Source organism: Amblyraja radiata, chromosome 6, assembly GCF_010909765.2.
Source record: "Amblyraja radiata isolate CabotCenter1 chromosome 6, sAmbRad1.1.pri, whole genome shotgun sequence".
Lineage (NCBI taxonomy): Eukaryota > Metazoa > Chordata > Chondrichthyes > Rajiformes > Rajidae > Amblyraja > Amblyraja radiata.
The window spans coordinates 52,004,651-52,030,673 of NC_045961.1; the positions used below are offsets into that span (position 1 = coordinate 52,004,651).

The window sequence follows — 26,023 nt, forward strand, 5'->3', positions numbered from 1 at the left end:
GGACGAAGAGAGAGGTTACTTGAAGTTAGAGAAATTAATATTCATACCACTTGGTTGTATGCTGCCTAGGCTCATATTTAGCTTGTGCAGCTTACAATCCAGCGGTATGAATATTGTCCTAAGCACCGTTTATATTTCTTGTTCCACTTTCCCCCAACTCTGTCTGAAGAAGGGTCTCGACCTGAGATATCACCTATTCCTTTTCTCCAGAGATGCTGTCTGACCCGCTGAGTTACTTAAGCTTTTTGTGTCTGACTTTGGTTTAAACCAGCATCTGCAGTTGCTCCCCACATATGTTTATATTCCCTCCCCCCAAAAATAGATTGTTGTTTACATTTTTCTAAGTACATTTAATGAAATGAAAGCATATTTAATAAAAAGGCGGCTTGCTTTCTATTACTGATCCTCTCAGACACAGTTTTTATTTTAGATCATAATGCTTTGTAAATTCTCATTTACAATATATAATCAAAGCACTATTTAATATCTTTAATGCAACTGTTGTGATGAGACAATAATTCAGCAAAAACACAAAAAATATTTTTAAAACTGTTAAAATAGAAAATGCCAACTCTTAAATAAGATTAAAACAGGCACTCTTAATTGTTTGTCAGAAAGTTCAGGGTTTTGAACTACAAAAGTGATTGTATTAAAACGGAGCAATGCCTACTTGTATGTTTAAATATTTTGAGTTCCTCAATGTTCTGCTCCCATACAACATGCTGGAGGTTGGGAGGTTGATATCCTCTATGCCAGTATTGCCAACTATTACCCTTTCACAAAAATGCGCTGTAGTAGGAATTAAACATACACATAATTATATGTATACAGTACAATGATTCAGTGAAATATATTCAAACATCGGCTGTATTCTATTTCTTGCAGTTATTCAACACATTCGTTTCACACGATTGAAGCTACATTCATGGTAACATGAGGTTCAAAAGTCACTAAGGCTTGAACTACTGTGACTGTCTGAAATTTACCATCCGACTGGTAAGGCTTTTATGATTTGTTGCTCAGAATAATATCTGATTATGTACCTCTTAAAATTCTTGTATTGTTGTCCTTTTGATATTTATGAACAAATAATATTAATTTAAAATCTTGATTAGATATACTGATCAAATAGTGGAGCGGCAAATGTAAATATTAAGAAAACACTTCAGATTTTGCATTTAAATATCGATTGCTTAAAATATTCAGTGAATATTTTATAATATTTGAATCTGATGTTCTCATACAATGCATGATTCTTATTTGATTTAAATAAGGCTTCCCGGCCATGATATGACGGATAATGTCACTTTGTTCCGTTGTTCTTTTAGCATTGGGACGAGTGCTGAATGGCTCATGCCTGCTGTTGAGAGTCCATTCACTGCTACGATCATATCACCACACCTGTGAAGACACGACACGTTATAGATCTCACAAGTTTTACTTTGTCTTTAAAGGCAGTTTCCATTATTGTTAAAATATTCTCAGTATCATCTAACTGCAGAAAAATATTTAAACATAATTACACTCTCACATGGACAGGTTTTTAGATTTAATGCCTCTATTTGCTATATTCTCTTCAGTGTAAAATCCCACCAAAATATTGTTCTTAATTATTGTATGTGAATGATAGCTGAGATTTTGCACAATGAGAGGGATATCCTGAGTTCTTGCAGATACCTAACACTGGAGAGGCCAGAATGTAGAAGCAAAGAATTGCAGATGCTGGTTTATACCAAAGATAGACATAAATTGCTGGAGTAATGCAGCAGGTCAGGCAGCATCTCTGGAGAAAAAGTGGGTGATGTTCTGGGTCTTATGAAGGGTCCACACCCGAAACGTCACTGTCTGAGCCATTAAGTTACTCCGGCACATTGTGTCTAACCAGAGAGGGCAACCTTTGGAGTATCTTACTTCCACACCCCCCAGTGTAACACTTTTTTTGTTTACCATAGTAAAATATCCCATGGACACACCTGCAAACAGTGTAGCATTGTTACAAAACCTACCATCAGTGGCGCTACAGATCTGCCTCCTGCCTGTGCGTGCAATTCCGGAGGCTATGGGGGGGGGGGGCGGGATTAAAATGGAGAGAAATTTGCTCGGACTGCTACCTGATGAAGAAAATTTGTTCTGCAAACCTGTTCCCGTTTAAATTTTTTAAAGTTGCTGGTCGATCGAATCGCTGGATTGAAGTTAAACGTGACTTCGAACGGGGGGGGATGGAGTCGGTGTTCATCACGATGGGCACCACGAGTTTCGATGAGCTGGTTGAGAAGATCTCCTCCGAGAAGGCCGTGAAGGTGAGTTACCGTAACGGCGGCGGCAGAGGAGACGGACATGGGTAGATGGGCCCGCCATTGCCGCAGAAGGCGGGCGGGGGAGAGGGGTGAGTGATGAGGGAGAGAGGGACGGGACCAGGGCCTCCACTGGGCCTCCACTGAACCCCCACCCCGCGGCCGCCACTGGTGGTTGGGGAGACGATAGACAAGTTACTGTGAGGAGGGGAGTGACGAGTTTGTGAGTGAGGCAGGAAGGGGCGTCTTCATCCCGGCCGTGGCATTGACTGATAGGAGAAGAGACCAATCAGCTGACTGAAGGAATCTGCGCATGCGTAGTTTTAAAGATTTTTAAACCTTGATAACTTCTACAATATACCACCTATCGGAACGCAACTTGTTGCGCTCGCAGCACAGGAAAATGGTGAGTAACCTGGCGAGTAATCGTAGCGTTATTGCGTACCGTTCTTGCGCAAATAGAAAAAACGCGCAAACTGGAAGAGCACAAGATCAGAGTTTTAGTTATGTATAGATGGTGAAGTACTTCTGACACAAATGATGAAACAATGGGAATTGCAAACTCTGCCATACAGGGGACACCACTTATTTTTGGCTGAGGTGTGGGCAGGAATTACGTGTCACCTCACTCTGGCAACGTAGGTGGCCCAAGACAGAAAGGTCAGTGCAGGAATGGGTTGAAATGGTTAGCAACTGGGAGATCCCGTAGGCCTCGGCAGGCCGAGCGCAAGCTTTCAGCGAACGTGTTACTGGGGTAAGTTGGTGAATTGTGCTGTATTTGGCCTCATTATGGACCCTGCCCGCCCATACAACTGAGTTCCTGTGACGTGCAGCGAGACTTCAGTGACATGAAGGTCTTTGGCAGCATACCAGTGAGACCCTGCCCCAAGATCCCTGACATAGATAGAGGCAGAGCTTCACCTATCAAAACCCTTGAGGTGTTTAAAAAAAATAATTCACTAGTTCTTTTACAAAGTAAATAATATAAAGCATGAATAAAATAAAATACTATAAAAAATGTAAATAACTTAATGAAGGCAGCGTTTTATCTAACAGGTTAGAATGTTGTGAAATTTGTTTAATTGGGGCAAATCAAATGTGTACCAAAAAACTCTATGTATTTAGATCTGGCATACGGAGATCAAATGCACACTTATAGCTCTTCTGCTAAGGTGTTCACTTTGAGGAATCCTTTCGTGAGACTCCTATTGTGGAGATCTGGATTGAGGGGCTCCTTGCTCTGATCATCTTTCTTTTCTTCATCTCCTCATGGTTGTTCTGGTGTGGATCTTCACCCTGCTACTCCTGCTGTTTTGCCTAATGGCCCTGCCTTTGGTCCACATCGGTAGTTAGTGAACACATTTAATGACGATGACAAAGCTTGGCTCCGAATACCATAGAGTGGCGCAGACAGCAGAATCTCATCTTCAGCAGCTCGAATGTGGCCTCCACGAAGCTCCTTGTTGTGGCATGGCTGCCTTTAACATTTCTGCACTGGGATCGTGAGCTCCAAGTTGCACTTTGCGCAGGAGATAACCGTTGATGAGCCTGTGGGACTGCTCTCCTGGTTTAGACACCAGCCTCTATATATTTGTGTGCTGAACTTTGCAAGATGGGCTGGTTTGGAAGTGACTTTGCTTTCTGATTATGACTGGAACTGTTGCAATTTTATTGATGAGTAGGAAGAAATTGCATATGCTAGTTTACACCAAAAGTATACACAAAATGCTGCGGTATCTCAGCGGGTCATGTAGCATCTCTGGAGAAAAGGAATAGATGACGTTTCGAGTCGAGACCCTTCTTCAGACTGGAGATATGTTGAGTTGGGACCCAAAACGTCACCTATTCCTTTTCTCCAGAGATGATGCCTGACCCGCTGAGTTGCTCCAGCATTTTGCGTCTATCTGCAGTTTTATTAATATCCTGCATTACGATAACTGTTTTGATACAGAAGGAACAATCATGTTATTGCGAGTTTGGAGACACTTTTCGGCAAAACTCTGAGGGCATCTGATTTCCTTCTCCTGAAGGTCATACATTTCTGTAACTGCAATTAATGTAGGGCTGCTTAACGTAAAGTGCCACAGTGGAATTGCACTCCCCCACCACTGCAATTTAATCATCGTGATATGAGCAAATGCCGCATTGACAGTTCCATTATAAGTAGAACAAAGGAAATTAAAATAATCAAATAAAAATAAGGACACAACATTTCTCTCAAAATGGTGAATGAATTGCATCTCCATACCCTTCTCTAATTATACCTCATCCTGCTCTGCCTAGACTACACTTGATGTAGTGGAAAATCACTCTTTAATTTAGCAGCATTTGCAGACTTTTGCCCTGCAAACTCCATTACATTACATTAGTTGCTTATGGCATTGTAGGAATCTACCCAATATAATGACTGCTACAAATATAATGCTCACATTCACGTATTTTGATTTAACTGTTACATGTCGATTAAATATGAAGGTGAGCGGTGTCAAATTTTAACAATGTAATTGGTGCAGACAGTCATCCTCATTCACCGAATTCTCAGCTCTTGGGCATGCACATCTAAGTTGGAACGTAACTGCTTCTTTCTGTAGTGTCAGTCAATTACAGGTATTGTAAGATTTGCTAAACATCCATTTGGGATTAAATTCTGCCTGGCAATAAAGGAAGTGATAACCTATAAGTAGTCTAATTTCAAAATGGCAACTTCTCCAAAATAAATAGCAAAGAAATATTACTTACTTCAGTCTTCCATCATAATACGCCGGCGTTCCAAACACAATTGTTTTGATAAAAAAAGGTTGATTACAGTGATTTTCTTCATACCCTCCAACAATACTAAAGCCCCAGTTTCCTGAATTACTCCTCCGTAGAACAGTGTCACGGCTGACGTGAAGAGAGCTGAAAAGAAATCAAACATTGCAATAAATTATTGTGTATTTTCACTTGACTATTGTGTATTATTTATTTTTGACACGATCGCAGGTGCAAAGATTATCATCAGAAATTCTTCAGATTCTGAAAATGGGCAGCAAATTGAACAGTATATGCAGTGTTTTTTTGTGACAGTATCCACCGTAAGATATAACGGCACTAAAAAGTTAAACTAGATTGTGGTAGAGCAGTCAGTTGAGTTTTGTGAACGGTTATATGCATACTTATCACACTACTCAAGAAAGGAGGAGGACAGAAAGTGGGAATGCCAGACTAGTTTACTTTAGCCTAGAGATACAGAGGTTGGATTGCAACCTTGTCGTGGTCGGGGAACTTGTGTGTCTCAGTGCCCCCTAGAGCTATGCCAGCGGGAGATTCGTCTCCTGTTAGGGTCTCCCATGCTGGACAGGTCGAAGGGTAGAGGCGAGACGAAGAGCGATCCACTGGTCCTCCAGGTTGGGGGTTGAGCACAGGGCTAACAACCCTGTCTCGTAAAACAAATATGTTACAGAAACAGCAACTGAAGGAATCAACACTACTGGGCGTGATGGACTTCCAGGGCTATCGACATAAGCTAGAATGAAAAGAGAACCAGACCGCATCCCAAGAATAGCCCTGCACTGGACACCGGAAGGGAAAAGGAAAAGAGGGAGACCCAAAACCACCTGGCATCGAACTGTAGAGGAGGAAATAAAAACAATGGACCTGACCTGGGGGTAGTGTCCAGAAGCTAGCACAGAACAGACAGGAGTGGAGGACCTTCGTTGCTGCCCTACATGCCAGGAGGCATAATAGGCAGTAAGTAAGTAAGTAAGTAGAGATACAGCATGGAAACAGGTCCTTCGGCCTACCGAGTCCACGCCGATCATCATTCATCTGTACACTACTTCTATTTCCTAAGTTCTCAGTTTGCATCCTACACACCAGGGGCAATTTACAAAAGTCAATTAACCTACAAAACCTACAAAGTCTTTGGAATGTAGGAGGAAAATGAAGCACCCAGAGAAAACTCATGCATTCTCAGGGAGAACGTACAAGCTCCACACAGACAGCACCCATAGTCAAGATCTAACCCAGATTTCTGGCACGGTGAGGAATTAGTCTATTTTCTCTGGGTGCTCCGGTTTCCTCCCACACTCTAAAGACATACAGGTTTGTAGGTTAATTGGTTTGGTAAGTTCTAATATTATTTCGAGTGTGTGTAGGTTAGTGTTTAGGGTTGGTGCAGACTCAGTGGGCCAAAGGGCCTGTTACCGTGCTGTACGTCTAAAATCTAATAAGACACCCACCTGGGCAACCCCAGCCACATGATCCATGATGGTGACCAACTGGCATCCAACTCATTCTCAGTGTTTGAGCTCAGAAGCTCTTCTGTAGATTGTTCCTGCTCTTCTACTGTTTGCACTTCCAGTGCCTTCAGTATTACAATCGGGGAGTTAGCACTAGCTTTCAACGTAGCCACTGCTTCACTGTGACTTAGGCAGGTCAGATCCGAACCATTGATACTCAGTAGTACATCCCCTGTTAAAATAATCAGAGACTTCAGCTTCCTGTTATTCCAGGGAGTAAACGTATTTTCCTCAGGGTCCCACATTTCCTCAACTGATTAAAAACAGATATTCACTCAGAGATCAAGTAAACTGAGCATGCATTTTGAAACTTCCCAAATAATTTTCTTATAGAGTAATTGAGTCACACAGCACAGAAACAGGCCCTTCAGCCTGACTTGTCCATGGCGAGCAAGTTTCCCAATCTCCCATTTGCCCACATTTGGCCCATATCCCAGTAGGATTAGAAGGCAGTCGGTGCAGAATGGATGGATTGAGGCAGGTGAATTAGTACGTGTTGGTTGGAGTAGATAAAATTGTGAGGGGAGAGCACGGGGGATGTCAGTGGTGTTGAATGTCAGTTCAGTACGGGATGGATGGGGGTAGACAAAAGTGCTGGAGAAACTCAGCGGGTGAGGCAGCATCTATGGAGTGAAGGAAATAGGCAACGTTTCGGGTCGAGACCCTTCTTCAGACTGTTCCCCCCATTCTTGTCAGTGGCACCCGGGCAACCGATAATTTCGAGCCCTGATATACCCACCACCCTCTGAGTGAATAAGTTGTCCCTCAGGTTCCTATTAGATCTTGTCCCTCTCACCTTAAACTCTAGTTCTTGACTCCCCTATAGTTGATAAAAGACTCTGTGCCTATCTATTCCCCTCATGATCTTATACACCTCTGCACGATATATCTTCAGCCTCCTGTGCTCTAAGGAATGATGTCCTAGCCAGCCAAACTTCTCAGTGTAGCTGAGCCCCCCAAGTCCTGGTAACATCATTGTAAATTATCTCTGCACTCTTTCCAGCATAATGACATCCTTCCTATGGCAGGGTAACCAAAACGAACACATTACTCTAAGCGTGGCCTCACCAACATCTGGTACAGCTTTCGACTTGAAGTTTTTGATGAAGGAAATTTAATTTAATTTTAATTTTTTAGATTTGTAGTGTGAATTCTCTAGGAGAAATAACAAGCTCATTTTTGGTTCAAAAATGTCAACATCAGTCTGAAGAATGGCCCCGACCCGAAATGTTGTCTGTCCATTCCTTCCAGAGATGCTGCCTGACCCACTGAGTTCCTCCAGCACTTTGTGTTTTCCTCAACATTAAAGTCTTTCAGAACAGAGTATCTGACTTTGTACAGATCTCAGCCCTCATTCCCCAAGGTAACGTAGCTCAGAAAACTAGCACAAATGAATGAGATTAGAATGTTATTAATGTTGCCCTTCAGAAACCGACAATGTGAATAATAAACAATAAACTTGGTACAATAATTTCTTCAATGATTTAACGATGCTAATGTACAGTTCCACCCAAATGTTCGAACTTCTCAATTCCCAAGCCCAGGCGACATGTAAATAATTGCAAGAGCTTTAATTTACCTACTTGTTATTAGCTGCCTTTAGTTCAATAATAATGGGGTGGAAGATTGCAACCTTCATGTGGTCCGCCCTGTTTCGACGAATGCAATCAGCCCGGCGTGCACAATCAAATAAGATCAAATAGAACAAGTTGTCCTACAACTTTAGGTTGTGCACGCCATACGCAAGGAGAAGAGAAGTTCAATAATAATAATCAAAAATACACATATTTGAATAGAAGGTAGACAAAAATGCTGGAGAAGCTCAGCGGGTGAGGCAGCATCTATGGAGCGAAGGAAATAGGCAATGTTTCGGGTCGAGACCCTTCTTCAGATTATATTTGAATGTTTAACGACTACATCCTCACAGTTAACTTTGTAGAAAAGGATAATATAGTGCATTTGAATCATTCTGCATAAATTGTTAGGGTTGAACAGAACGCTAGCACTATTGATTTTGAGCAAAAAATAAAAAATGCAGAAAATATCCATGCAGGCCACATCCGTGGGAAAAGAAATAGTCAATGTTTCAGGTCAGAGACTTAAAAGGAGACAAAAGAAACTGGTAAAGCTGCAGGGAGGGTGGGAGAGGGGTTCATCTCTGATAGGGTAAATCCAGGATAACCCCACGGGTGAGCTGCAAACAAGTTGTCTGGCCAGCAAGTAAATGGAAGATGTTAAGAGTCCTTCAGAACTCAGGCTACTTGGTCTGTGGTGGTGCTACACACCACTTTTGCAGGTGAGCAGTGAACTTCTACACCAAGAATACATTTTAGTTGAGTTTAGATTCAGTATGTAAACAGGCCCTTTGGCCCACCGAGTCCACTCTGACGCTAGTTCTATCCTACACATTAGGGACAATTAACGGAGGCCAATTAAACGACAAACCTGCGTGTTGTTGGAGTGTGGGAGGAAACTGGAGCACCTTGAAAAAACACATGCGGTCACAGGGAGAACATACAAGCTCCATACAGACTGCACCCGTAGTCAGGATCAAACGTGGGCCTCTGGCTCTGTAAGGCAGCAACTCTACCACTGCACCACTGTCCCACCCCAAAGATTTGCCCCACACATCACTTTTAGTTTAGGTTAGAGATACAGCAAGGAAACAGATCCATCAGCCCCTACAGGTAGCTAGTCAAGAATATAAAGGAGGATAATACAAGCTTATTTAGGTATGTGAAGAAGAAAAAATTAGTTAAGACCAAAGTTGGACCCTCGAAGACTGAAACAGGTGAATTTATTATGGGGAACAAGGAAATGGCAGACGAGTTGAACAAGTACTTTGGATCCGTCTTCACTAAGGAAGACACAAACAATTTCCCTGATGTACTAGTGGCCAGAGGATCTAGGGTGACGGAGGAACTGATGGAAATTCACATTAGGCAGGATAGTGTTGGGTAGACTGATGGGACTGAAGGATGATAAATCACCAGGGCTGGATGGTCTGCATCAGACCCCAACCCCCAAACCAGGTGATTCACCCTCCCGTCCCCGACCCACACACGGGGTGATACACCCCCACCCTGGCCGTGGGGACTGACGGCTTGGGGCATTGGCAGCCATAGTAAATCGCTTTTAAAACATGGGGGAAGACACAAATTCCCTGGGGGGGTCGATGAGTGTGCATCTTATGAAACATATAAGATTATTAAGGAATTGGACATTTTCCCGATGTTGGCGGAGTCCAGAACCAGGGGCCACAGTTTAAGAATAAGGGATAGACCATTGATGAAGAAAAACGTTTGACCCACAGAGTTGTGAGTCTGTGGAATTCTCTGCCTCAGCAGGTAATGGAGGCCAATTCTCTGGATGCTTTCAAGAGAGAGTTAGATACAGCTCTTAAAGATAGCGGAGTCAGGGGATGTGGTGAGAAGGCAGGAACAGGGTACTGAATGTGGATGATCAGCCATGATCACAGTGAATGGCGGTGCTGGCTCGAACGACCGAATGGTCTACTCCTGCACCTATTGTCTATTGCCTGTTGTATTCTCTTATAACATTTTCGATTATGGATCCAATATTTTCCATACCACTTGCATTATGCCAAGAGTTCAATAGTCCCTTCGCTTCAACCCACAATAATTCCAGGTTCCCATCAAACACTGAAAGATGACAATATCAACATCCACTGTCTGCAAACCACAGCCATAAAAACTCTACTGTGTAGATCATAGATTGTAAGGTATGATACAATGAGCTTAACTAGCCTGTGGGTCAGCTCTTCCAATTTAAACACAAATCCAGATGTCTGTGAGGAGAATTTTGAAAAGATTACTGGGCTGGCAGTAACTTTACTATGTCTATCTGAATCCGTTGTATTCCTTCTCTGAAGATAGACACAAAGTGCTGGAGTAACTCAGCGAGTCAGGGAGCATCTCTGGAGAAAAAGGATGGGTGACATTTCTGGTCGGGTCCCTTCTTCAGACTGAAAGTAGAGAACTGGAGGTAAGAAACGGCCAGAACAAAGCAGGGCCGACAGCAGATGACCAAGGAAGGGTGGAGCCGATAATGGCCCATGGTTGGCTGGGGAAGAGGTGATAACAAAGGAATTCCTTCTCTGTTTGAAAGTAACAGTAATAGCAAAATCGAGTGAATTTCTAGTCAACTTCACAGTATTTGAGAACCCACCAGATGTTTACGTTTATAGTCACATGTAGGCCAGACCCTAGCCTGCATGGTGAAAGCAAATTGCTCTTTAAAATGTAGACGCACAAATGAAAATCACAAGAAACCCTGTGAGGCTCTGGTCATTGTGTTGTCTTACCACGTTTGATCCGCCCTTCTCTGCAAAGGCAGCCATGTGGCTGGACACTGGTGACAAATATTGGCAGCTCGCCATTTTTGCTGCCCCGTCCTCCGGCTACGGTCATTCCTAAAGACTCATGAGGCTCTTTTGTTACAGTGATCTGCTTTTCTTGACAAATGATGCATTGGGACAGGTCCTGAGGAAATAGGCAAAAGTACATTCAAGATATTAAATTGAGAATTTATCAAAATGGTGCTGCCACAGACACAATTATAAGGATTAGAAATTATTTTTATTGTAGCTGATTTCATCACCTTTTGATTCACTAACAAATTTGGTCGATCAAAGATGAAATTCTTTGTGATTGTGGGAGGCTAGCCTTCCTTATCATGGTTAGACCACCACACTTGAGAAATTTAGCACCTCATGTCACATATCCATTCCTTCCAGAGATTTTACCTGTCACACTGAGTTACTCCTGCACTTTGTGTTTAATTCACCTCTGTTGGCTGTTTTGGCTGGGACTGCCCTTTCTAGTTTCTAATTCTATTCCTGTGTGGTTCCAGTTATGACTCGAATATTATCAGGAATGTCTTCCTTCATATCTGTTACTAGCTCACATCTGCTACTAGCTCCAGAAGCCTCAAAAGGATCTATCCTTGCACTCACTCCTGTTCTTTGTTGACGATGTCGGAACATATGTTGGGCACGCTGACAACACACAGTTTAGTTGACTTCTGTTGAACCTTATATTGATTTGGTATACTGCTGGGCCATCAATCAACAGAACTTTCAACTGCATATTGTGAAGACTGAAGCTATTAAGAAAGATGGTTCCCAGAGCGCCATCTTTATCCTAACTGCTGAAATTGAACCAAGTCATTCACAATCTCAGCAGACAATTTGACTATTCATTCTAAGATGTCATCCTCTGATCTGGCAATACCTTAATTTTAAAATTTATGAATCATTGTGTGTCCTTGGCCAATTTTCTCACTCCAGCCATGACATTAAGATGGGAAGAGTGCAGAGAAGATTTATGAGGACGTTCCAGGACTTCAAGGGCCTGAGCTACAGGGAGAGGTTGGGCAAGGTCGGACTTTATTCCTTGGAGCACAAGAGGGTGAGAGGTGATCTTGTAGAGGTGTGTATGATCTTGATGAATAGGAAAGGTGAATGCACAGTGTATTTTACCCCGAGTAGGGGAATCAGGAACAGGAGGACATAGGTTTAAGATGAGAGGGGAAAGATTTAATAGGAACCCTTAAGAGGAGTGTGTAAGAAGATGCTGCAGATGCTGGTTTAAACTGAAGATATACAAAAAGCTGGAGACATGCAGCATCTCTGGAGAGAAGGAATGGGTGATGATTCGGGTCGAGACCCTTCTTCAGACAGGTTAGGGATAAGGGAAATGAGAGATATAGACGGTGATGTGGAGAGATATAGAACAATTAATGAAAGATATGCAAAAAAGTAACGTTAATAAAGGATAAAGGCTGTTGGGTGAAAATGAGAAGCTAGTGCAACTGGGGGAGAGATAGAGAGAGAGGGAATGCCGGGGCTACCTGTAGTGAGAGAAATCAAAATTCATACCACTGCCCATAAGCTGCCCAAGCGAAATATGAGATGTTGTTCCTCCAATTTGCATTTAGCCTCACTCTGACAATGGAGGAGACCTAGGACAGAAAGGTCTGTGAAGGTCTGGGTAGAATTAAAGTGTCCAGCAACCGGGAAATCAGGCAAGTTCAGGCGGGCTGAGCGAAGGTGTTCCGCAAAACGATCGCCCAGCCTGTGTTTGGTCTCGCCGATGTATAAGAGTCTATATCTTGAATAACGAATACAGTAGATGAGGTTGGAGGAGGTGCAAGTGAACCTCTGCCTGACCTGAAAGGACTGTCGGGGTCCCTGGACAGAGTTAAGGGAGAAGGTATAGCGACAGGTGTTGTATCTTCTGCGGTTGCAGGGGAAGGTACCTGGGGAGGGGGTGGTTTGGGTGGGAAGGGATGAGTTAATCAGGGAGTTGAAGAGGGAACGGTCTCTGCGGAAGGTGGAAAGGAGTGGAGATGGGAAAATGTGGGTAATGGTGGGATCCCGTTGGAGGTGGTGGAAATTTCAGAGGATTATGTGTTGTATGCGATGGCTGATGGGGTGGAAGGTTAGGACTAGAGGTACTCTGTCTCTGTTGTCAATAGTGGGAGGGGGAGCAAGGTTGGAGCTGTGGGGTGCCAAGCAGACACAAGTGAGGGCCTCATTTATGATGGGAGAGGGGAACACCCATTGCCTAAAGAATGAGGACATCTCGGATGTTCCAGTATGGAACACCTCATCTTGGGCGCAGATGCGGTGTAGACGGAGGAATTGGGAGTAGGGGATAGAGTCTTTGCAGGAAGCAGGGTGGGAAGAAGTGTAATTGAGATAGTTGTGGGAGTCAGTGGGTTTGTAATAGACGTCAGGCAATAGTCTATTTCTTGTGATGGAGAATGTGAAATCAAGAAAGGGGAGAGAGGTATCGGAGATGGTCCAAGTAAATTTGAGTGCAGGATGAAAATTGATGGTGAAGTTGAAGTCCATGAGTTCTGCATTGGTGCAGGAGGTAGCACCGATGCAGTCATCAATGTAACGGAGATAGAGTTCGGGGATAGGGCCAGTGCATGCCTGGAATAGGGATTGTTCAACGTGCCCAACAAAGAGGCAGGCATAGCTGGGGCCCATGCAGGTGCCCGTAGCTACGCCTTGGACTTGGAGGAAGTGGGAGGAGTCAAAGGAGAAGTTGTTGAGGGTGAGGACCAGTAGAGTGTTAGTAGAGGGAAATTGGATGGTTCTGTGGTCGAGGAAGAAACGGAGGGGATGGAGGTGTAGAGTGACTGAATGTCCATAGTAAAGAAGAGGGAGAGGGGGCTCGGAATGCAGAAGTCATTAAAGAGGCGAAGGGCATGTGAGGTAATTGGACACAAGTTGGGAGAGATTGGACCCGGGGGGAATAGGATAGAGTCGAGGTACGTGGAAATCATTTCCATGGGACAGGAGCAGGCAGAAACAATGGGCCTGCCAGGGCAGTTGTGTTTGTGGATTTCGGGGAGAAGGTAAAAACGGGCTGAGCGGGGCTGGGATACGATAAGGTTGGAGGCTGTGGAAGGCAGACAGCCAGAAGTGAAGAAATTAGTAATGGTGTTTGAGACTAAGGCCTGGTGCTCATCTGTGGGATCATGGTCCAAGGATAAGTAGGAGGAGGTGTCTGAGAGGTCAGCCCCGTAGAGGTCAGCACGCCAGACTACCACGGCGCATCCCTTGTTGGCGGGTTTAACTATAATGTCAGGATTGCTGCAGAGTGAGCGGAGGGTTGTACGTTCAGAGGGGGTGAGGATGGAGTAGGTAAGGGATGTGGAAAAGGTGAGATGGTTGATGTCATGCCGGCAGTTAAAAATAAGAGGTCCAGAGAGGGAAGAAGGCTGTTCTGGGGAGTCCAAGATGAGTGGGACCGGTGGAGACAGGAGAAGGGGTCCTCCGCCTTCCGCAGAGAATGTTCCCTCCGCAATTCCCTGGTTAACTTATCCCTTCTCACCCAAGCCACCCCCTCCCCAGATACCTTCCCCTGCAACCACAGAAGATGCAACACCTGTCGCTATACCTCCTCCCTCAACTCTGTCCAGGGATCCCGACAGTCCTTTCAGGTTAGGCAGAGGTTCACTTGCACCTCCTCCAACCTCATCTACTGTATCCGTTGTTCAAGATGTGGACCCTTATACATCGACGAGACCAAACGCAGGCTGGGCGATCGTTTTGCGGAACATCTTCGCTCAGCCCGTCTGAACCTACCTGATTTCCCAGTTGCTGGATACTTTAATTCTCCTTACCATTCCGACACAGACCTCTCTGTCCTCAGTCTCCTCCATTGAAAATGCTCCTCATCGCATTTCTTTAACTTTGCCAGTGAAGCTGTTGTTATTCATTTCTCCATACATTAACAAAAACAGCTAGTTCATTTGCCCCTTCCCTGCAAAGGGTCAGAGCACTGCTGCGGAATCACAGTTATAAATCCATTTTATATGATTCCTAGGAAGTTCATGAGTTTGAGAAAATGTAATAAAAGTTCTATTACTTCTGCAAATTACATTAGGCAACACACATTGTGACCAGGAATAATATTGAAGAATGAAGTGGCGATTCCACAATTCATCACAGATCTACGGGAAAACCATTGTGATTATTTTTCAGTGGTTGCCCTGGTCCCAATCGTCTGATCACTGGCCTGAGTATAGGCTGCCACGCTGCAGCTCAGAGCTCTGCAACATGTTTGATGTCCTTTAATGCATTTTACAGTATATTTTATTAACCATGTGTTTTGTATTATTCATGAATAATTGTACAGCACAGAAACATGCCCCTTGGCCCTATCACCCTTGCTGACCAAGATGCCCCATTTAAACTAGTCCGATTCCTGCTTAGCCCATATCCCTCTAAACATTTCCTATCCATGTGTCTTTTAAATGTTGTAATAGTACCTGCCTCAACTACCTCCACCTGCAACTTATTCCATATATACACCACTCTGAGTGAAAAAGTTGCCACTAGGTTCCTATTAAATTTTGCCCCTCTAATCTTAAACTTATGTCGTTTGGATCTTGTTTCCGCTACCCTGCATTTACTTTACGATCAATCATACTTATTTTAAATGATAACAATGAAAAATATATGAAGGTTTTCTAAATGATTACTAATGACTGAAGAATAATTATATTGCTGATTATAACTGTAAATAATTAATTTAATAGAAAATCAAGCATCATTTGAAAGCGTTTCTTGCGAATATGAAGTCAGCTGAGAAAATTTCAGATCTTAGATACAAAGTGCTGGAGTAACTCAGCGAGTCAGGTAGCAAGCATCTCTGGAGGAAAAGTATGGGTGACGTTTCAGGTCGGGACCCTTCTTCAGACCGTCCTAAACCAAAATGTCACCCATCTCTTTTCTCCAGAGATGCTGCCTGACCCGTTGAATAACTCCAGTACCTTGTGTTTATCTTTGGTATAAACCAGCATCTGCAGTTCTTTGTTTCTACTTTTAAATTTCAGAAGTTCACTGATTCAGTGAAAATCATTGCGTATTTATTGTACCCACTTACCTTGTGAGTATTAGATTTGATATTGGGCATGAGGTGTGTGAACTGGTTAGGATGTTGCTGACTTATCTGTGATCCCAATTCTCGAATAACATTGGAGAACTGCTTCTTTGTTGTTCTGGAGATTATGAAGTGAACACTCTCACCACTGCCCTGAAAATCATGAAAATAAAACATTTACTGATAGAAAAAATGAAAGCAGCTTTACCTCAAAAGTTTAAAACATACAGCAACATATTGACTGCAGTGAAAGAACAGTACCTGGATAATTTGAGCAGCTAGTTCAGGTGTCCCATGCTTCAGGTCATGGCCGTTTATTGCAAGCACCCGATCATTGCTGCACAATCTCCCATCCTGGGCGGCCAGACCACCTTCCAGAAGGTCCAGGACAAAGATGCCTGCCTCATCTAGTCTACGAACTAGTTTAATGCCAAGTTGCTCGCTGGATTCTCTTTTGAGCAAAGTCACATGAAAGCCATCTTCTCGTGCAGAGCTGTTGTCAGGGTGGAAATGTGTTAATCCACTGAATCGCCTTTCCCGCAGAACCATGAGCAGTAGAGTGGAGCAGGGCCGCGATAAGACAGCTCTGGCGTAGTTGTGAGGTACATTGCTGATGTCAACACCATTAATCTGGAACAAAGTAGAGACAGCAGTGCACCATTGTTTCAGGGCATAAAGCATCTGTGCAACAGGGAACAAATGGCTCGACATTCTAGTGCACCTTAATGAGTGCAGCAGTGCCTTGTGCAGAGAATTTCAAAGATCCACCACTGTCAGGGTGAAACAATTCTTGTCATCTCATTCTTTTGAGACAAACACATGGTATTAGACAGGAAAAAGAAACGCATAATCCGTTCATCTATCTTATCAAACTCTGTAAAAATGTTATATGCTTTGATAAGTGCTCCTTTATGGCCTAGGCTACCATATTTCTCCTCAAAAGACAATTCCTTCATATTAGTTAATACTCATCACATGCTCTCTTATTGCAAGTATATCATTTAAGCTTAGGCTCCCAGTCCTAATTTAGTTTTGACATTTGTTCCCAAGTCTACTGCATGCCAAAATTGGAAGTGCTTTAATAATTGGAGGCCGGCATAGTAACACAACTGGTAGAGCTGCTGCCTCACAGTGCCAGAGACCCTAAAGAGGGAATGGATAGGTGACGTTTCGGGACCAGTCTGAAGAAGGGTCCAGACCCAAAGCATCGCCTTACCATTACCTCCCCAGATGCTGCCTGATCTGCCGTACCTCCAGCACTTTGTGATTTGCTCAAGAAGATCATAGCATCTGCAGTTTCTTAATTCTCCTGTGAACACTGTTTGTAGTTTATTACCTGTAATATTTGGTCACCAGAAAGAAGTCTTCCATCTTTTGCAACAATGCCATCTCGATAAACTTCCTGAATTACAATATTGATCAAGGGAGTCTCATTCCCACCTACGATGCTCAGGCCGAGTTCCATACTGGGATCAGCCCTAAGTAGTTCAATACTGGTAACCTCTCCTTCAGCCAGGCCAGCTTGCTTTGGTGGTGCTGCAGTTAAAAAGTACAAACAAAAACCTTAAAACATTTCCAATTTTATTATTGTATTTTAAAAGTTATTCAGGCAAATATTTGTTTGTTTTATAGTTCAGTTGCATGTGAAAGTTTGAGGTTTGTAGGTCGTGGTTTTTCACACATTGCTTCTTTTTATACATGTAATCCAAGAGATGTAGCTACTGTAAGTATGGTACCTGTCCGAGGGGAGGAAGATTAGAATGTAAATGATCAAAGGAGGTATTAACCAAATCCTAAGAATAGGTCACATCTTACCTTTGAACAGTCAGTGAAGCAGTCATGCAAATAGAAAACCCTTTGGGAAGAGAGGGAAAGCAGAAAAATAATGATTCACAAGAAAGCTATGATATAGATGGAGAACATTTGTAACATTAGTGATAATGATTGAGAGGGTAAGCAGCAGATTAGGAAGGCCTCAGGCATGGTAATCTGAAAATTGCATCTTCTTTCAGTTAAGGAATGAAATGTATGACAGGAGAGACAAGAATTGACCCTCCTGTGGTACAGAGTGATTGTTGAAACAAGAAAAGCCTTGTTGAATGAACAACATTTACCTGTATGACCAAAAGGCACTACAGTGCCTGCAGAGTAGGAAAACTGAGTAGAGGTGGTCAATTGATGTTAGTATGGAAGAGGGGTTGGTAAAATATGCAGGTTGACCCCAGAGAGGGATGGCATTGAAGCTACCGAAATAGAAAGCTAAACTGAAAAGTGAAGCTGCAAAAATATCAGTGGAGAGTAAATGAAAAGTGTGGATTTGGTGAACTATGTAAATGGTGCTTTAAAAGGGGGAAGTGATATAAAAAATACGAGGAAAATGGTATCAATGGTTTTATGTGTGTGAAGGCACAAACACATTCATAAAAACATGTAAAGATAATTATATTGGTGACCAAGAAACATTTCTGTTACTTGCCGTGGCCACAAGTTGCAATGGCCTCTTAAAACATGATAGTTGTGCAAAGTGATGAAGAAGGGTTGGGCCAGATCTATCCTCATTTTTTGGCAGAAATGGACATAGAACATGGAACAGTACAGCACAAGAACAGGCCCTTTGGTCCACAATGTCTGTGCCAAACATGATGCCAAGACCATCTCTTATCTACCCACACTTAATACATAGCCCTCCATTCCCTGCACATCCATATGTCTATAAAAGTCCCTTAAATGTCTATCCAAAAGTCCCTTAAATCCCACTATTATATCTGCCTCAACCACCAATCCCAGCAGCATGTTTCAGGCACTTAACACCCTCTGTGTACAAAGGTTGCCCTTCATATCTCCTTTGAACTTTGCCCCTCTCACCTTAAAGCTATGCTCTCTGTTATTTGATTTTTCTATCCTGGGAAAAATGTTCTGGTTGTCTACGCTACCGATGCCTTTCATAATTTTATATACTTTAATCAGGTCTCCCCACCACCTCACGTATTCCAGAGAAACCAATCCAAGTCTGTTCAACTGCCTGTAGCCAATACCACCTAATCCAAGCATCATTCTGGTAAACCTCCTGTCCATACTTTCCAAAGCCTCACATCCTTCCTAAAAGGCAACCAGAACTGCACGCAATACTCCAAATGCAGCCTAACCAAGGTCCTATAAAGCTACATCATGACTTATACTCAATGCCCTTACCTATGAAAGCAAGTATACCTTATGCCTTCTTAACTACTCTTGTGTGGCCACTTTCAGGAAGTTATGAGCTGGGACCACAAAATCCCTCTGTACACCAGGGTCATGTTATTAATTGTATATTTACCCGTACATTTGACCTCTCAAAGTGCAACACCTCGCACTTTAAACTTTAAACAGGTTAAACTCCGTCTGTCCGCTCATTACTCCCGCCCATTTCAGTAGCTGGTCTATATCTTGCTGTATACCTTGATAGCCTTCCTCACAGTCCACAACCTCAGTAATCTTGGTGTCCTCTGCAAAATTACTATCCAACGCATCTACGTTTACATCTAATTCATTCATGCATACCAAAACAGCAGAGGTCCCAGAACAGATCCCTGCAGAACTCCATTGGTCACAGACCACACCAAGCTAGTTCTGCATCCAAATCCAAAGTATCTGAATCTGAATCCAATGTACACTTACATATCCTTCCTCACTGTCCACTATACCATCTATTTTGGTGTCATCTGCAAGTTTACTAACAATGTTGGCTACATTGTCATCTAAATCATAAATGCACTGACCCCTGTGGCACGTATTTAACATTTTGAGAGGCATAGACAGTCAGAACCTTTTTCTCAGGATGGAACAATAAAAATCTAGTGGTCATCGCTTTAAGGTGAAAGGGGCAATGTTTAAAGGAGATGTCTGGCCAACGGTTTTTAAAACACAGAAAGCGGCGAGTGCCTGGAAAGCGCTGCCCAGGATGGTGGGGGAGGTAGGTACTATAGTGGCATTTAAGAGACTTTTGAATAGGCATATAGATATACAGGGACTGTAGGGATATTGATTATATGCAGCAAGATAAGAAATGGTCTTGGCATCATGTTCAGCACAGACAATGTGGGCTGAAGGGCCTGTTGTGCTGTCCTGTTCTTCATTTTCTAACTTTGAAGAAAACACAATTAAAATCTAATCACACGCTTTGCTTAATCTCTTGAAGCCCTCTTGTCTAATGAAATCAAAGAATTCCAATGGCTAGGTCGTATAATTTTTTATACTATGTATTTTTCTCCACAATCATACCATTAAATACATTTCCCTGCTATTGAGGATGTTCGAGGCAGATGTTGTTAACCATTTGGACTATAGATTAACCAAGGGTCGTTGGGGTTAGGCAAGGATGTGAAGGCCATTGGTACAATGGGTAATGATCTTACTTAAAGGGGAGCAGACTCGAGAGGTAATTTTGACTACTGCTGTCTCTGGTTTCTATTTTACTATGTTCTGATACAATTGCTGGGAATCCCCACAATGTTGTGCTCCCATGTAATATTCTCCAAAGAATCACAGCAGTCTAAGTAATTACCTTAAGCAGCTGACAGCATGTCGAGGACTTTATGCACAGACATGTGGAAATTCTGTATTTGCTGGCATTTGCACAGTGAAATACCACAAGCTCTAAAATCTAGGTCATTATTTGAGCAAGCTTGCTGGAAGTTTGCCAGTGGTGCTGTCAGAGTCTAAGGACGATATCCAACTGGATATTTTAAATACTTAGGAACCGTACAGTCAGAGGTTTTTTCCCCCCAAGAATGTTATATAATCTAATGTAGATTTCAAGTAATGACCTTAAAGACATTGGTGACTGAGTAGATTAATGAGGCATTTGTGACAGTTTCTTCCCAGCTGTTATCAGGAAACTGAACCATCCTATCATCAACAAGAGAGCGGTCTTGACCGACCATCTACCTCATTGGAGACCTTCGGACTTTACTGGACTTTATCTTGCACTAAACGTTATTCTCTTTATCCTGTATCTGTACAAGGTGGATGGTTTAATTGTAATCATTTGTTGCATGCTATCCAGTTTTTTAGTTGACTGGATAGCACGCAACAAAAAAAGCTTTTCACTGTACCTCTGTACACGTGACAATAATAAACTAAACTAATATTGGGAGTGAAAATCAATTTACTTCATGGCAGCACTGGTTAAAAAGGCCTTTGGCACATTGGCCGCCATCAGAGTATTGAGTATAGACGTTGGGAAGTCATGTTGCAGTTATATAAGATGTTGGAGAGGCTGCATTTAGAGTATTGTGTTCAGTTCTGGGCACCATATTATAAGAAAGATGTTGTCAAGCTGGAAAGGGTGCAGAGAAGATTTGCGAGGATGTTGCCAAGACTCGAGGGCTTGAGTTATAGGGAGAGGTTGAGCAGGCTAGGATTCTATTCCTTGGAGCGCAGGAGAAGGAGGGGTGATCCTATAGAGCTGTACAAAATCATGGGAGGAATAGATCGGGTAGGCGTACAGAAGTCCTTGCACGGAGTAGGGAATTAAAAAAACCAGAGGACATAGGTTTATGGTGAGGGTGGAAAAGATTTAATAGGAACCTCAAGAGCAACTTTTGCACACAATAGATGGTGGATGCATGGAACGAGTTGCCAGAGGAGGTAGTTGAGGCAGGTTCTGTTGTAACGTTTAAGAAACATTTAGAGAGATACATAGATAGGACAGGTTTAGGGGGATCGGGACAAATGCAGGCAGATGGGACTAAGATTAATGTGGGAGAGTAAATCAATTGGGAGAGTAGATCAATTTATTTCATGGCAGCACTGAATGCCAATTGTAAAAATATAAACCGAAGGGTGATTTTACTCAAAAATAATTGCAGTAATTAACTGGAAAGTGCATGCTAAATATACATCTATATGCCATAAAATAAGAAATTAGAACAAATAAATTGAAAGCAACATTTAGGAGCAAAGAATATAATTCATAATAATAGTAATTATTAAGAGAGAACGGTTAATATTTTGTATATACGGTTACATAGAAAAGTCTGAAAAAGAAAATCAGATTGCAAGAACAAAACGAGCAAAGGTCATAGGCAGATTCAAAATAAAAGGGGAATATGAGCCAAATGCAGGCAAGTGGGACTAGCCCAATATGCCAACTTGGTCAGTCTGGACAAGTTGGGCATAGCGGCCTGTTTCCCTGCTATACTCAGTAAGAGAATAATGAATGAGAAGAATTATACGAGGATGTAATTAAGAATTTTAATACATTTCCCATTTATAATTAACGTCAGGATTAGACAGAAGTCAGGATTCAACTGCTTTGACAGCACTATTTGCATTTTGAGTACAACTGTTTATTGTGATAAGCAGAGAGAATTTTTTGATGATTTTTTACGGGACATTGACATCTGTTCAGGTAAGGATAACATCTTTCCTACCCAAAGGATAGCAGCCCAAGCCGTGGAGCCACTAACCTTTAGCGCTGTATGTGTGCAGTTTGCGCATTATCCGTGTAATTGTGTGTCTTTCCTCTGTGTGCTCCTGTTTCCTTCCACATCCTAAAAACATGCAGATTGATAAACTAATTGGCCATTGTAATTTAGTGTGTATGAGTAGTAGAAACCAGTGGGAGATTTGATAAGAATATGGGGAGAATAAAGTAGGGTAGGTTTAGTGTAAAAATGAATGTTTGATAGTCAGCAAAGATTTGGTGGGCTGAATGGACTGTTTCTGTGCTGCATTTGTCCAATACTCTATTATGTTTGTAAGCCAGTTGAATTTGACAGCTTCAAGGTCAATATAATATTCTGTTCCAAAATTTACAATTGAATTTTAGCTCACTAGTTGCCATGGGTAGTATTTGAATTAATTTCTCTGAACTAGATTTGTACGTTACTTATTCTCCATTCCCCTAAATATTAAGCGGAACACCAAATTTATAATTTTATCACCTTATTTCCTCTCTTAAACATTTAATTTTGAGATGACAACCTGCTGGTATTTTACATAAGCAGCTATGCTGTGTCACCAAGTACTAACTGATTCTTGAAATGTATGAGGATGGCAGAAACAACATCATCACAAAGCTTTGCCTTGTCCTCGATATCTATAACAGCAGAATTATGAGGGTAAATTTCCCCCCTTTCTAATCTGAGAACATTAAGCCAGTGCCTGTCATTGCTTTGGTTGAGTTTTGCTAACTTGGCACAAACCAAGGGGGATTGAAAGAAGAATATTCTTGAGTTAGTTGGTCCAGAATTGAAACATGATGTCAACCCTATTTGCTCCAGGGAAGCATTTAAAGACTTGTAAAGTTGGGCCAAATAATTTTCTTACCAAATATTTTAACAAAGGGTATCTTGTTACCAGTGTTTTATTTGAATAATACGTGCACTCCATATTTTTAGTAAAGCTGAATAAAACACAAAACAACACATTTTCAAATTAACAGATAAAGTCTGTTTTGTACTAAATGTAATATTATGTGGGATGAATTCATTGAATAAGTCATAGTTAGTTTTTGTAATTTGGTATGGTATTTGTAATTCTTGATGTTGGAATATGATAGATTCAATGTTAAAAGGACCACATTTTGTGATTTACTTTACTCATTTAGGTTTCTACAAATTCCACCAAAACCTCAGAATTTTTAGTCTGTCATTTTCCTCTGTAGCTGACACTTCTAATATCCAAAATGTTTTACTTTTTATTTTTTTAAATACAGCATGGAAACAGACCCTTATAATAGTGCAGCAAATGGAAGGGAATATTAGAGTTTGGATGGGTAGTTAAAAAAAAAGGGAAGGGGGGAATGTTAATGGGAATGTGGGGATTTTATGAACAGTATTGCCAGTGAACACAATGGAATCACAGATGATTGAAATTTGGGAATAGGAGCCACCAACAGTTCTGCAAACCCGAAAGAGTTCTGCAAACCCGGTCAAACACAGCTTGTCGTGGTTTATTTTCGGTTTGCCCATCCTTCCCATCTCCAACAACATTAGAAGAAAGAAAAACAAGAAAAGCACAAGAGACAAAGTGATGAAAGACAGGAAGATGGTGTTGACATTAACAATTAAGAGATAACATTAAAAACAAAAAAATGGAGAACGAACAAAGGGAAATATCACCTTCTTCTGTAGTTGGACTCTGGAGTTCAGTTTGGAGATCCCAGCTTGCAGTGCTGTTTGTTCGGTGAAGATGAACATTGGGATTTGCCAGCTGCCTTTCAGGATGGATTGGCTCAGCATCCTTGGAATGAATATCTAAAGATCCAGAAATAAATTAATTTAATAACTGTCTTGTAACATAAGAAAAGGCATATACAGGTGCACAACCTTTTATCCGAAATTCCAAATAACGAAAAGCTCCGAATAGCGGACATTTTTTCGGTCCTTGAAGAAAGGTCCTTGAAGACGTTCACCGAGGGCGGCCCGCAGAGGTGACAGCGGAACCTCCGATCGGTCCTCGAAGAAAGGGGAACTAAATCCCCATTCATAAAAGAGAAGGTGAGGGTATATTGCGCGGGAGGGTTAATAATTGACAATCTGCTGCTGCCTGCCCGCTAAGTTAAAAAGTTCCCACGGTAGACTCACGATACACAGTGTATCGTGAGTCTTGAGTGGGAACTTTTTAACTCAGTGGGCAGGCAGCAGCAGATTGTCGCTCCCTTCAGTTTCACCCTACCTACACCCCTCTGCTTCCCGGCCATGTGTGTGACCCCTTCCCTCCCCTCTCCAGCTCCCCGTCCATTGCACCGGTGCGGGGGCTTTGCACTGTCTTCACGTCGGCGATGCCAGCAGGTCAGTGCCAGTCACCGGAGACGTCAGGACCAACGGGACACCGACCCCCAGGTCCACTGCAAGCACGGAGATCCCAGAGACCCACAGCCAGCAGCAGCCCAGCCCCGTTCCAACTTCAGAGGAAAACTACAAACTGGCCGGAGACGTCAGGACCACCAGAAGCCGCTCCCCGATGGGCCGCTACGGCGACAAGTGGCAGTTCGCCCACCGCCCGAGCTGCGCCCCCTCATCGGGACACCGACCCCCAGGCCCACTGCAAGCACGGAGATCCCAGATCAGCAACTCCAGCCCAGCCCCGCTCCAACTCCAGAGGAACACACTCCCCGTAGGGGTAGAAGCTGATGGTGTGCAAGGTACGTCTTGTTCTTGGGGTGGCGCAGCTCGGGCTGTGGGCGAACTGCCACTTGTCGCCGTAGCGGCCCATCGGGGAGCGGATTCCTCTGGAGTTGGAGGGGGAGGGGGGTATTATGCTGTTTGATCGCCCCCTGCTATCCCAGGGACAGGGAGACACAGCGGCTTTTGAGAATGGTGGGCAATCACTTCCAAAGTTCTGCCCACACAGTCAGTACACCTCTCCTACACTTGTCTCCCGCACTAAGATCATCTCGCAGAGAATGATCCCAGCCTAACCCTCCCTATTCTCTCCTATTCTGCAAGAAAAAACTACATTGAAGACTCAAACTCGCGATCGAGTAACTGCTGGGATCGAGGCGCAAACTCGCGACCTTGCGGATATGAGCCGAGCACTCTACCACTGAGCCAGCCGTTAAAATCTACGCTAAAAATCTTCCATTCCGAAAGCCGAAAAATTCTGAATTACGAAAAGTGTCTGGTCCCAAGGCTTTCGGATAAAAGGCTGTGCACCTGTAATGTTAATACAATCTTCAACATCTCAGTCAAAAATAGTTGGAGACTCAAGAAACTGAAGATGCTGGAAAACACAATGTGCTGGAGGAACTCAGTGAGTTAGGCAACATATGTGGAGGGAATGGAAAGGCAACGTTTCACCTTTCTTCGAGTCTAAAGGGTCCCGACTCAAAAGGCCGCCTATCCATTTTCTGAGCCCATAGAGGTGGGCTGTAGAGGCTTTGCAGGACGCTCACTCTGCAAAGTCCTCAACCAGTTGGGCATTATGGGGCTGGCAAAGAAGAGGGCCATTCAATCCACAAGTGAAGCCGCAGAGAAAGCCACTAGGTGGCTTTGGATTAAGAGGGCTGATCCATGGGCGGTTGCTGCTGGGACACAAGTCG

At 42.9% G+C, this 26,023-nt stretch overlaps 1 protein-coding gene across 3 annotated transcripts in view; it reads right to left on the minus strand.

The window, feature by feature from the left end:
* Positions 1 to 395: 395 nt before the first annotated feature.
* The window catches only part of lnx2 (ligand of numb-protein X 2), a 64,698-nt gene continuing 39,070 nt past the window's right edge, over positions 396 to 26,023 (minus strand). For 2 of the 3 annotated variants that reach the window (XM_033022825.1, XM_033022826.1), the window contains exons 4-11: positions 24,102 to 24,236; positions 17,333 to 17,532; positions 16,258 to 16,626; positions 16,000 to 16,149; positions 10,899 to 11,076; positions 6,515 to 6,746; positions 5,034 to 5,192; positions 396 to 1,401 (exon numbers count right to left, since the gene is read on the minus strand). In XM_033022825.1, coding sequence (XP_032878716.1) covers positions 1,266 to 1,401; positions 5,034 to 5,192; positions 6,515 to 6,746; positions 10,899 to 11,076; positions 16,000 to 16,149; positions 16,258 to 16,626; positions 17,333 to 17,532; positions 24,102 to 24,236 — 1,559 coding nt within the window. In that variant the 3' untranslated portion in view covers positions 396 to 1,265. The remainder of the gene's footprint in view (positions 1,402 to 5,033; positions 5,193 to 6,514; positions 6,747 to 10,898; positions 11,077 to 15,999; positions 16,150 to 16,257; positions 16,627 to 17,332; positions 17,533 to 24,101; positions 24,237 to 26,023) is intronic. The other variant, XM_033022827.1, reaches the window with a different exon arrangement.